At 27.2% G+C, this 12,736-nt stretch overlaps 1 protein-coding gene across 2 annotated transcripts; it reads right to left on the bottom strand.

Annotated features, from left to right (window-relative positions):
• Nucleotides 1-1,388: 1,388 nt before the first annotated feature.
• LOC133803576 (UDP-rhamnose/UDP-galactose transporter 4-like) lies at nt 1,389-7,829 on the bottom strand. Of its 2 annotated transcripts, none has more exons than XM_062241680.1 (6): nt 7,722-7,829; nt 6,692-6,920; nt 5,681-5,865; nt 5,387-5,587; nt 4,880-5,041; nt 1,389-2,044 (listed from the first exon to the last, which is right to left on the bottom strand). In XM_062241680.1, the coding sequence occupies exons 2-6, from the start codon at nt 6,819-6,821 to the stop codon at nt 1,715-1,717; spliced, it is 1,008 nt and encodes a 335-aa protein (XP_062097664.1). In that variant the 5' UTR covers nt 6,822-6,920; nt 7,722-7,829; the 3' UTR covers nt 1,389-1,714. The 2 variants fall into 2 exon arrangements, with proteins under 2 accessions (XP_062097664.1, XP_062097657.1); XM_062241673.1 differs by lacking the exon at nt 7,722-7,829 and adding an exon at nt 7,653-7,671.
• Nucleotides 7,830-12,736: the final 4,907 nt, after the last annotated feature.

Genomic DNA, 12,736 nt, shown 5'->3' on the forward strand with positions numbered 1-12,736 from the left:
GAGAATAACACGTGATGTGATGAATTCTTTTAAGGTGAAATAAATGCTTAGTATAAAACTGAGGCCAATAACTAATTGAGTGTGGGAATTGCCTTCAATACTGTTTCAATAAATAATACCATCACTCGTAAACATATAAAAAACCAGTAAAATTTAGATACTCTACAAAAAGAGAAAGGTAATGAGACCTTTAGCTGAAATTTTGTGCATTAAGTTCATCAATCATATCTAATGTGATAAGACTACAATCTCTCTCGATGGTGAAAGGGTTCATTCAATACAAAATACCAATACTAATTTGTCATTTTAACCATAGCAACCACTTTTCCCAAGAGTTTTTAAAGCCTGGTATGGCATTTATCAAAAAATCCAGTGGTTTAAAAAAAATTCCCAAAAAACAGTTGCAAGAGAAAGAGATAGAGTAATTTTCCTCCACAATTTAGCAACAATGCAAGTATTTTCTCATTTACTTTCATAATGCACGGCGTACCAAAATGAGTCATTTTAATTGAATTATTACGATGGAATAAAGCTATACTGTTCAAAACCCACTAAAGTAAGCAGAGCCTTTGTGCTATAAACAATGCTAATAAGTAGTACACACACCACTGTATCTGACATAATATAGACACAAGAGGGATGGAATTATTATTTTACAATGTTGCAAATCATAGCTACTATAACGCTGCTAATAGTGCAGTCAAATTATCACGCATGTTAAACTTTGACCAAAAACCAGAGTAATGAGCAACTTCTAAAACTTCAAAATTCTAAAGAATGGTAGCCATAGTGCCAGATAAATAAAGCCAGTCACACAACCAGATGCAGATATAAGTACCATAAATACTTCAGGGGAAAAAAAGGTACCACAAATGAACCATATTAACAGAAACTTCACTGTTTGCAAGAGCACCCTATTGTCTAAAATAAATTGCAAATATGGGGCTTGTGACAGTGTTTATAGTGTTAGTGTTAAATAAGCAGATCTAGCATATAAAGGGTCCACAAGTAAGTCTGTTAATAAATTCCTGTACGACTTCAATTATTCAGGTTACTCCTAAGGTAAGGTAAGTGCCTACCTAACACTGAAGTAACACATTCAATGTGCTTTTTATTTAAGTTCTGATGATATGCTCAGAGCGAACAAAATATAATAATGCATCCAAGAAACTAATATTTAACACTATTTCGTATGTCTCATATGCATAGACAATGAAATTCGCTTCTGTCAAGAGAAATCCTGTAACCACAGAGAAAATTAGGCATGGATTCTGGTCCATGATGAATTATATTCACCAGGGATAAAAAAAAAGAGTAAAAAAAAAATAGGAATCTCAAGCACATTATTAAGAATAACATATACATGCAAGTTAAATAACTGAGAAAAGTGGGTTAAAATTGACTAGGGGGAAATAAATTACTATGAAAAAATAAATGTAGAACAATGTGTTTGGCAGAACTTTAACCTGTTCAACAAAAACCTATCAACTTTCACAAATCTGAATCTGAGTTCGTAAAAATGAATTTATGACAAAATTTAATAAAAATAATATAAAAAAAAATTGTGATAAATTTAAGTGATCTGCCAAGTAATGTGAAGCAACTCTTTTAATCCACTGACCTAAATTATTACTTTTCTTCTTCGTCGTCTTCTTCAAAATATATATTATTTTTCTTCTTTGTTCTTACTGTCTTCAGAGCCTTTTGTTGAATTCTATACCTTTTCATCTGTGTCAGAGGATTCTAATAAGCCATCATGTTTTTGGGATTTGGTTGTGGGGAGAGAGTAGCTACGGCGCTCTTTTCCTCCTGGCTTTGATGAGGCATTGCCATACCAGATCATTCCCAAGATTGCAATAATCATACCCAAGACTACATGTAGATTGAGACCCTCCTTGCCAAAGAAAATGAATCCTAAGATAAGGACCAGAATTGTTTTCATATGACCGAGAACTTGAAAAGATACTGCTGTAAATCTGCCGATGCAGATGAATTGACTAAGATTGGTCCCGACTGCAATGGTGCAGGATAGGATAATGAATAACTGCAGATGACAAAGAGAAGCCTGAATCAGTAATAGCAATTATAACTGCAAGAGAAAAGGTTTACACATACAAGAGACGGTCTATGTAGGCCCTATCCTCTTATGATCCATACAACAGAAACAAATCATGACCCACTGTCTTCATAACTGAATCATTATTGACCAAAGCAACATTTTCTCTACTCTAAGTTGATCAGCTTGAGCTTTTATCATGAGATATTATGTGTTTCTTTGGTTCATATGCCACAAGTATAAGGTGTCAAGAAAGAAAAATTGTTGAGAGCTCCTTTCCGTTGTATATATGTTCGACAAGCTTAAAATAAGTGAACAAACAAGCATAAAGATTTCCAAACGGTGTCTTGTCGATTTCTCAAGGCCCATTCAGCTAGTTCACTTAGCCACAGATCTTACTTAGAAAAACTTTCCAAAAGAAAAACTGAATAGAATATAATGATTAATGATCATCACTATCCTTATTGTTAAAAATGTTAAAATAATCAAGTTTTCATACAAAACAAGGCAGAATAAGTTGATTTGGAAACCTATTAAGCTACCTTATTGAACCATTTATTAAAGGATTAACCCTTTACTGGCATCTTTCAAGAAACAATAAGGCTTTCATGTGGGCCACCGGGCCACCTTCAGGCACTCGTAGGACTGTGGGATCAAATTTGTACACATCTGGACATTTACCTTTAGGAATATTTTCACATCCCTCTGATTGCTTGATCTGTCTCTTGTACGCATATGTAGGCTGTTTTCTAGTAGGTCAACACTCTCTTCAGTGTTCACATGAAATCGAAATGGAAGTATGTCTGGCACAAGTGTAAGGTGCTTAAGAATTATACTATTTTTGTGTTCCCTTGAGTTTATTGGTTGAAGGAAATTTCAGCCTGATAGAAAAATTGAAAAGCTATGGCTCTTTTTGAAAAAAAATTCATCTCATAATATAATTCTAGCTTGTTTTTTAAAAATCTTTGGGTAAATACTCATTTTGTAGTTTTATCGAAATACAAACTAGGTCCCCTCTATTTCTGATAACCATCAATCAATACTCTATTTACAAAAACTACATATTTTGGTACCCTCCGTGCGTTTAAATTTTTAAAATTCATAGATTACCCCTCATTTTAGTGATTTATTTGATTTTCAATTGTTTTATTATTTTTAAATAATTTATATAGATTTTTCAAAATTCATAAAATAAAATAATTGTTTAATTAAAACTTTAAAATAATTTTAATAAACAAAATTATTTTTAAAATAAATTTAATTAATAAAAAAAAGTGGAATAAAAAATTTAAAAACTAATTTAAGTTTTATTAATTAACATTAAATAAACCTAAATTTTAATTTAATTAATGAAAAAAAAAACTCATATTTCACTCAATCTCATCATCACCATCTCAGTTCCCCACCCTCCCAATCTCACCATCATTTTAGTGATTTATTTGATTTTCAATTATTTTATTATTTTTAAATGATTAAAATATATTTTCAAAATTCATAAAATAAAATAAATGTTTAATTAAATTTTTTAAATAATTTTAGTAAAAAAATTTAATTAATTAAAAACAAACAAAAATTGGAATTAAGATATTAAAAAACTAATTAAAATCTTATTAATTAAATTCAAATAAAGTTAAATTTTAATTTAATTTATGAAAAAAACAAATTGAAGCCCATCCTCTTCATCATAAATGATCCGCTTGCCCCGAACTGACCTGGCCCACCTGCCTATGTGGTCAGCCTTCTTACTAGTCTGCTCATACTTCACCCAATCTCACCCTCACCATCTCAGTTACTCACACTCCCAATCTCACCAACATTTTTTTGTTTCAAAGTTGGAATGATTTGTTAGTTAAATTAAAATTTAGGTTTATTTAAAGTTAATTAATAAGATTTCAATTAGTTTTATAGTTTTTTAATTAATTAAATTTATTTTTAAAAAGTTTTAATTAAATATTTATTTTATTTTATGAATTCTAAAAATATATTTAAATCATTTAAAAATATTAAAATAATTCAAAATCAAATAAATCATTATTCATGAACTGATATACATACTAGAATAAAGAGACATCCAAGCTGAGGGCAGAAAAACACTGGGGTGGAAACATGTAACGGTGTTTGTTTCCAGAGCATAGGCATTTTTCAGGTGATGGACCTACAACCCAAGTTTCTATAATTTTAATTTACTTTTATTTTACGTAGTTGATACCCTAGATTGCATTTTGGTTTATTTAGGATTTATTATTCAAATAGTTAGATAATTATTGGTAAGTAAAGTATTCTTAAATTATTGGGAATACTAACTTGGTATTTATTTATTTACTTTTGATGATGTAGAATTGGTTATTTGATTATTAAATCTTGCATAACAGTACTTTTTTTCAATAATAATCTTGAATAGTTGTAAAGACATATTTCAAATGTTCATATACATCATAATTTTTGTTCTTCAAATGTCATAATTTTATTAAATGAATTTTCTCATTATGGCCCCACTGGAATGAAGTCCAGGATCAGCCACCAGATCCATGAACAAGCAAATTCAGGTTTTAATAATACAAAGTGGGTGTTTGGTATAGGGTAAAGTAAGGGTGGGAATGAGAATCTAAATGTTTAAATTTTAAGAGGGTAAAGTTAATAATTTGTGTGAGTCTCACATGTATTTTAAAGATAAAGTGAACAATTTTGTACACAAAAATTTAATATTACTTCCATCCTAAGTCCCTCTACACTTTCCAGGCAACTCAACTACTCAAAACAATCATCCCAAAGTGAAATCAACAAGCTAATGGAAATTAATCTGCAATAATATATAAAGCTTACCACAGATGTTGTGCCATAATTATAAGCATCAACTCTTTTATTTGTCAACCAGTAGTCCAGGAAAGGTCCTACAACCAACAATGATGCAGCTTGTGCTGGAGCAGTGTGCCCCAACAAGTTGAATGATCCAAGAGAATACTTGCGTTGAAGAAAATGCACATACTGCACAAAAATAAAAATGAAAGAGTAAATAAATAAGCTCAAGTGTAGATAGAAAATGAAATAATTTAACACAATCCAGTCATGGAACTAACTTGATCAAATAAAATACCCAAATACTATGATCAAATGAAACAGACAAACCATTCAATTTAATATGTTGGTTGGGATCATCCCAACTTATATAATTACTTAGTAAACAATTTTGAGCTTTGCATGTACCAAAATGCAAACGACACAAAATTAGACCAATCTCAAATCCCAGAAATAGCTTTGTCCCACACATTCCATAGTGGTAAAACCTTTAAAGAAAGAGATTAAGACAACATTTGCTAAAAGATTACTTACATACTGCTGCAGCGAAGTGCTCCAAACTGCCACTAAAGCTGCGATGAAACCCTTTGCATTGACACTCACATCAGTAACAGTACAAACTGCAACACCAAGGAGAACTAACAAAATACTAAGTTTTGTATCCCTTGAGTACCGCACATGGTCCAAGACAACTTCTAGAAAACAAGATACTGGGATCATACTTAGCTTTGCAATCTGAAATAAAATTTAAATGGAAAAATATGTTAATTTTAATTTAATGAGTAAAACATACAGAGAAATTCAATTCCAAGTTACACCGGCACTCACCTGATAGAATCCCACAGAGTTCCACATCAAACTTACATTCATCCCAACAATAGAGAAATTTGCAAATAAAACAAACTTCAAAAGTTCAGAAAACGGCAGATGAGAGGGTTGGATGTATCCCAACCACCTTAGGAAAGATGTCAACAAGGTTGTTGTGGCAAAATGCAGACCAGTTAATGTTGTAGCTACAATTACGGCACACAATGTCAGACTTGAAGTAAAGTTGTCACAATTTTTTCTCTATCACTAAAGACTACTACAACCGAAATCATATTTCATAATCATTTTTTACTCAAAATTTAGATAAATAAAAAGATTCTGTGCATCTATTCGATAACTATGCACAAGTTGATGTATCACACCTCACATTGGTTACTAATTCTTTAACCCATCCAAACTACTTGTTTCTAGTATCTTTTCATGCCATATATATCTTCCCTTTAAAAGTAAATTCTGTTTTGTTCACCCAAAGTTTCCTCCTCAGAGTATAGTCCAAACGTTAACTATTTCCCTGGAGGGTAAAAATAAAATAGACAAAAAAAAAAAAAAAACTTTTGACATGATTTGAACCAAAGTATCAAATTACACGACCTTTTACGCTACAAATTCAAAATTAATGGGGCTTTCCCATATATTGTAAAACGCAAGAAATTCTGTGTAAATATATAGTTATATATATGATACAAAGTTACTTTACAACAAAAAAAAAAGTACTTCTTGTAATTTTTTTATCCTTTTTTGGCTCTATTAATCCTCTGAGCTTTCTATTGATTTGATTATCGTAGTACTTTTACGAGACACAGTCCTTTTAAGACAATCACATCTTTGATTGTACACTTTTCACCTATAATCTTGCTTATATTATAAGAATGAGTACAATTTCTCCCTACTTGCATCAGTTTCACATTATTTCTAAGAAATATACCTCAAGTAAGAAAGTAATTATGGGAACCAGTGAAAAATGTAATTTCATAAACAGGCAAAACAATCAGGAAGACACAAGGAACATACCAAAGCTGAAACCATATGTTGCCATAAGAGCTTTATTGACTAAAATTATTCCAACGGATGTCACCACATTGAACATCCATGATGCTGCATCAAGGGTTGCCTTCCTCTCAGCTTTGATAGTCGAAGACATTTGTACCGATGGCTTCTGATGTGCAATGTATCAGTATCACCAAATTCTTTACTGCTCAGTCTTCATAAACCCAATATTACGCTTCAATACAAATTTCACCTGTGGAGTTAAAAAAAAAAATAATTTACTCAAAATGAAAACCGAAAAAAACATAAATTATAAAATTTTGTTAGCAGTATTTAACAAAAACAGCTACAGTTAAGGCAGATCAAGGGCGATGCAATATACATTCACTGACAAGTAGATGTAGACAAAACCTTAAAAATCTCAGAAATTTAGGCACCCAATGGTGAGTAACAGCTGAACTAACCACGTTTACACGCCCATATAATGTATATAAACATGAATGATGAAATTTTTACGTCTATGTTTCAATATATGTAATGCAGATCATACAATTTACTCACACTGTTCCACAGCATTCCCCCCATTATATTCCGATAAATTCAGCTATATTTTTAAAAAATATATATATAATAATAATAATAAATAAATAAAAGCAAAAACAAATTCTCGATTTGAACTCTCCACTGAGTTTCCATCAAAGTACTAAAAAATTCTACCAAAAACAAAGAGACAAAAAGAAAAAGATCACAGCTCAAAAAAGAAAAACGTTGAATTGAATCTGAATTTGCCCTGTTCCTATATAGATCCATCAAATCTAACAACATTCCACAGAATAACGCAATGACTGGCCAATTTCGATATAAATCAACCAGAGATCCAATTCTTCCAAATCCAAATAATAATTAAAAAAAAAATCACGACGATTCCACATTTCAATTTCCCGGAAAAAAGAAAAGAAAAAGGAAAAAAGAAGACGATTCTCACATAAGAAAATCAAATGAATGAAATTTGAAAGAGAGAATCCTGGAGATTGGTGAAGAGAGAAAGACAAACCTCAAATATGAGAGAAGAAGGTTGAGGTTTCGATAGCGGTTATGGGATTGCAATGCCGCGTCGAAGCAATTAAAGGAGAGAAAATGCTAGAGAGAAGTAGACTGCCAATTAGAAGAAACTCAACGTTTCCTTGATTTTATATTATTTTTTAAATAAAAAAATTAAGTTTTTTTTTGGACAAAAAAAAGTAAAAAAAAAATTAGGAGTATAAAAATTTAATTATTGCAAATAAATAATTATTAAAAGTTACATGATCTAGGAGTTGAAATATTTATAGGATGTGATTAAAATCAACATCTAGGTTGGTTGGTAGTTTTGAATTCAAATAATGTTCAATACTTATTTTGTTTTGTATTCACTAAAATTGTATGATTTGTAATCATTTCATTTGATATCTTTCCTCCTTTGTGTTTTTTTTTTTATTATTGTAGAGTACTTATAACAATATAATTTATCTTTGATTTATTTATTTAAAAAAGTATGAGATCAAAAATGTATAGTATAAGACTAAGTTTTGTCCAAAAAAAAAAAGTCTAGTATAAATACCATCATTTTAGTTCGAGTTATTTTATTAATTAGATTAGATACCTAAAAGGGGAAGTACTGATCTTTGTCAAAAAAAAAAGAGGGGAAGTAATGATCAGAACATATTAGGCAACTCATATCATTTCCTAATATGCTTATTTTTATCATAAATTTTCCATTGCAATACATTATAACTAATAAAATTATATAGAATTGTATTATTATGTAATCATGTGTATGTTTAAATTTGCATGGATATATATGCATTGCATTATTTTGTGTGAAATTGTAAGAGCATGTATATTAAAACACTTCCATATATATATGCATTGCATTATTTTGTGTGAAATTGTAAGAGCATGTATATTAAAACACTTCCATATACATGTGTGTAATTACTTGGTTAGATTTGTGATTAGTTATATCTCAAATCTCTATATATTTTTATCATATCTTTACACTTTTTAAAATGTTAGACGTTGCCTCAATTAATCTCAACATCAATAGTACAGTAAAGTGGGATTAGCAATCACTTCAAAATGAAATTTGGTTGCAATTTCGTTGGGTATTAATATTTAAAAGCAAACATTTAGGGTCTTTGATAAAATTTTTGTTTTTGGATTTTTTAAACACAAAAATAGAAATAAAATTTTATTTTTGTTTCTTTATTTTTAAAAAATAAAAATATGTTTGGTAACTATTTTTGTTTTTTGTTTTTAAAAATAAAAAATAATAAAGGCGTTTGATAATTTTTATTTATATTTTTTGTTTAACAATATAAAGTGTTGGTTTGAAGAAGAGAAGAAAAAAAGAAAAAAAAATTGAAAAATGTTTAAAAAAAATTTGAAAGTGAAAAATTCTATTTTCAAAATTTAATAAAATTTTATTAAAATTTAAAAAAATAATAAATAAAAATAGAGTTACCAAACACATTTTATGTTTAATTTTTAAATTTTTAATTAATTAAATAAAAAAAAATTTAAGTATTACCAAACAACACCTTAATATTAAAAGGTACGGTTTTATGAGCTAGATGGTATATTCCCACCCAATTGATTGTTGAAACGTTGGAATATGTCTATGAATTAACATAAATCTTCAATTGAAAGAGGCGGGGGCAGTAATAGGAATTCAACCTATCATTAATGAATAAATCTAACTATATTAAAAATCAAAGAATATATATATTTTTTGTTTCCCTTCTTGAATCTAATATTTCCAAAATAGAAAATATGTTTTTATTTTTTTGGTTCAGATTCATAAGTGTCTATGTTCATGTACATGCAAAAAATACAATGTTGCACAAAATATAACTAAATATGCTTTAAGAAGAACAATAATTATGTTGATCTTATTGGAAGAAATTCTATTCCAATTTACTATATATATATATATATATATATCATTGTGAAGGTAACATACTACTCTTAAATTATCAACACATCTGTTAATATAATATATATATATATATAAATATTTATATTTGTATATTACACTTGTTCTTATTGTTTTCTTGATGATAAATGTGTGATGGAAAGTTGTTAGAAAATGGCACAATAAGTTTTATAAGTCTTTCAACTTGGTCTCTCTCTCTCTCTATCCCTCAAAGGAAAAATTGGGCATTTATTCTTTCATTCAAATAAGTTTTATTAGGTATGAATTGTTCTTTTCTTTGGGTCCCAATAAATTTGGTATCTATTTAAGATTTTTTTTCCTTTGGATGAGTCAAAATATGAGACCACAATATTATTGGAAATTACACATATGGTTTGTTTTTTCCCTTCTTCTTTTATATATATAAATATATATAGTAGGTAGGAGCAACGTATAATGCATGTATGTATGCTTGCTTAGTTTTAAAATTGTAAATATTATCAATAATTTTAATAAAAACTCTTCATTATTTTTTTAAAATATATATAATAGAATGAATTATTGTTCTATAGTATATATAAATATTTATATCAATAATCTCTACATATATGACATTTAAACACAACATTGATATATATATATTCATGACTACATGACATATATATAAAATACATTAATATTTAAAAAAAATTAATAATAAAAATAAAATAAGAATAGAAAAAGTCATAGTGTAGACAGTAGTATATGTGCATCAACTATTTTTAGTTTCTAATGTGTCTCGCAGTGTCCTGAATTTGATGAAGAAAAAGAGTTTCAATCACTTGATAAAAAATAAACTATCACACAAATTTATAAGATAAAAAAAAATGATATGTATACATTTATTATTTTTAAATAAATATGATTTAATTATTTAAATTATCATAAAATATCTAAAAAAATATCTTATATATTTTAATTAATTAATTTTTGTTTGAGTTTATGTTAATTCTAGTTTTTAAATTTGGTAGTGACAACAAAATATTATATATTGTATGTTTAATATAATATTAAATTTAAGTTTAATTCAATTTTATTTAAGTTAAAAAAAATATATGGTTTTATTATTTATAAATAATTATCGTTGTAAAATATCTCAAAAATATCTCTTTTTAATTTTTTTAATTATTTATTTATTTAATTTTAAGTCATGTGTATAATCTACCTTTACATATAAAAATATTTTATTAAATATAAGAATATTCCGTTAAAGTTAGCGGAAAAAAAATAAAAACCATTAAAACCAAGAATTTCCGTGATGTACACACTTATTATATACAAGAGATATATATATATATATTTTGAAAAAGAAATTACTTCTCTTACCCATTTGTTTTATTTTGAAACTTTATTTTAATAAATAAATAATGAATGACACCAAGTTGATTCTTTTTTAAATTGTTTATTCACATGTATCTTTTCTAAACTTTCAAGTTATTCCTTTTTTTATTTAGTTGATTTGCATCTTTAAGTGATTATGAAGTAATACATTATCATACATACATTTGCTTGGTCAACTTAGGATATCTTATGAATTGTTATAGCTTCATGGCTCGTGAATGCAAGCATTTCAATAATATAAAATACCCTCTTTCTCTTTTCACTTTTTAAAGCAAAATTCAAATTCAACTGAAAGCTTTATATTGCTTATCAAGAAAGAAGGGTTTTGGTTTTTTTTCTTAGTAATTAACGACAAAATATTATGGGTAACATAGTTCATTTGCATAAAAGCAAAATATATAAAAATTAGGATAAATAATACCCACATTTGTAAACTATAAGGTACATAGACAAAATTTCAAATATGAAATTATTATTTAAAAAAAAGATTTTGCATAAATAGAGTTTTTTTTTCATAATAATAACTGTATATAGAAAATATAATAACAGAAAGCCACATCGCGGAAACAAGTAACTAGCTTGCATGCATGGGTAAGTTCCTTGAAGCAAGGTATGGAAGGTCAAACTTTAACTTTTGGAATTCCAATTTGGTATATTCTTTCTAGTTTTGACTTTTAATCATGTTAGCAAATGAATACTTGATCATTAAAAATATGAGTGTATAAAAATCTTCTAGTGTGTTGTTCAAAGTCTCCTCCTAGACTACTAAAATATATATATATTTATAAAAAAAAAAAAGCATTTAACTATATCTTTCATAATAACAAAATTGTAGTTTGAAAAGTTAGAGAAAAAACCAAAAGAATTTTAGTAAGAAAAGTAAATTAATTATTTTCAAATTGTAACACTAACGTACAAGATTCATTTTTTTTAAAAAAAAAATAATAGTTGACGGCGAAAATATTTTTTTAAATTAGCAATTTAATACTTAAGATTTTTTTAACGACATAAATATATTCAGTCAATATTTCTTAACAATTGAAGGCATCTGGTGGTTAAGTGCCATATAAGCACATACATGGTAGTCTGATTGGTCCAAATTAATATTTTTTTAAGAAAATTATTTTAAATATCATTTAGATATTAAAAAAATAAAAAAATGATATGAAAATATTAAAAAATCGTATTAATAATCAATTTATTAAAACTCTCTAAATTCATATTTAAAATTTTTTTATAAATTTTTTAAAATTAATTAAATATACATAAAAAGTAATAAAGTAAAATAATTAAAAACTTGTTTTAAAATATAAAAGTGAAACATTAAAGTCTAATAAAAAATAAGACAGAAATATGATTAAACATTTTGAAAAAAAATTGAAATTCCTTAAGGAAAAATATCAGTTTAGCCCATGTGTTTTGCCTAATTACTTGATCGCCCATATGTTTTGTTAAATGACAAAACAGATCCTATGTTTTGCAAAATTGAACAAAATGATACCCTGAATCCGATTTTGGTCAAATAATTTTTCAATGTGATTAAAATGTCCTTAATTTTATCAATTATTTAATTAAACAAATTAAAATCTAAAATAAATATTATACTTATTTAAAAATATATATTTTTTAATTCATTATACAAACTTAATTATTTTAACCCAAAAAAAATAAAAAAAGTTAATATAAAATGTAAAAAAATAAATCAGAATCAATTAAAACAAGGGAAATTTGAGTTT

The sequence above is a fragment of the Humulus lupulus genome, chromosome 1 (genome assembly GCF_963169125.1).
Source record: "Humulus lupulus chromosome 1, drHumLupu1.1, whole genome shotgun sequence".
Taxonomy (NCBI): Eukaryota; Viridiplantae; Streptophyta; class Magnoliopsida; order Rosales; family Cannabaceae; genus Humulus; species Humulus lupulus.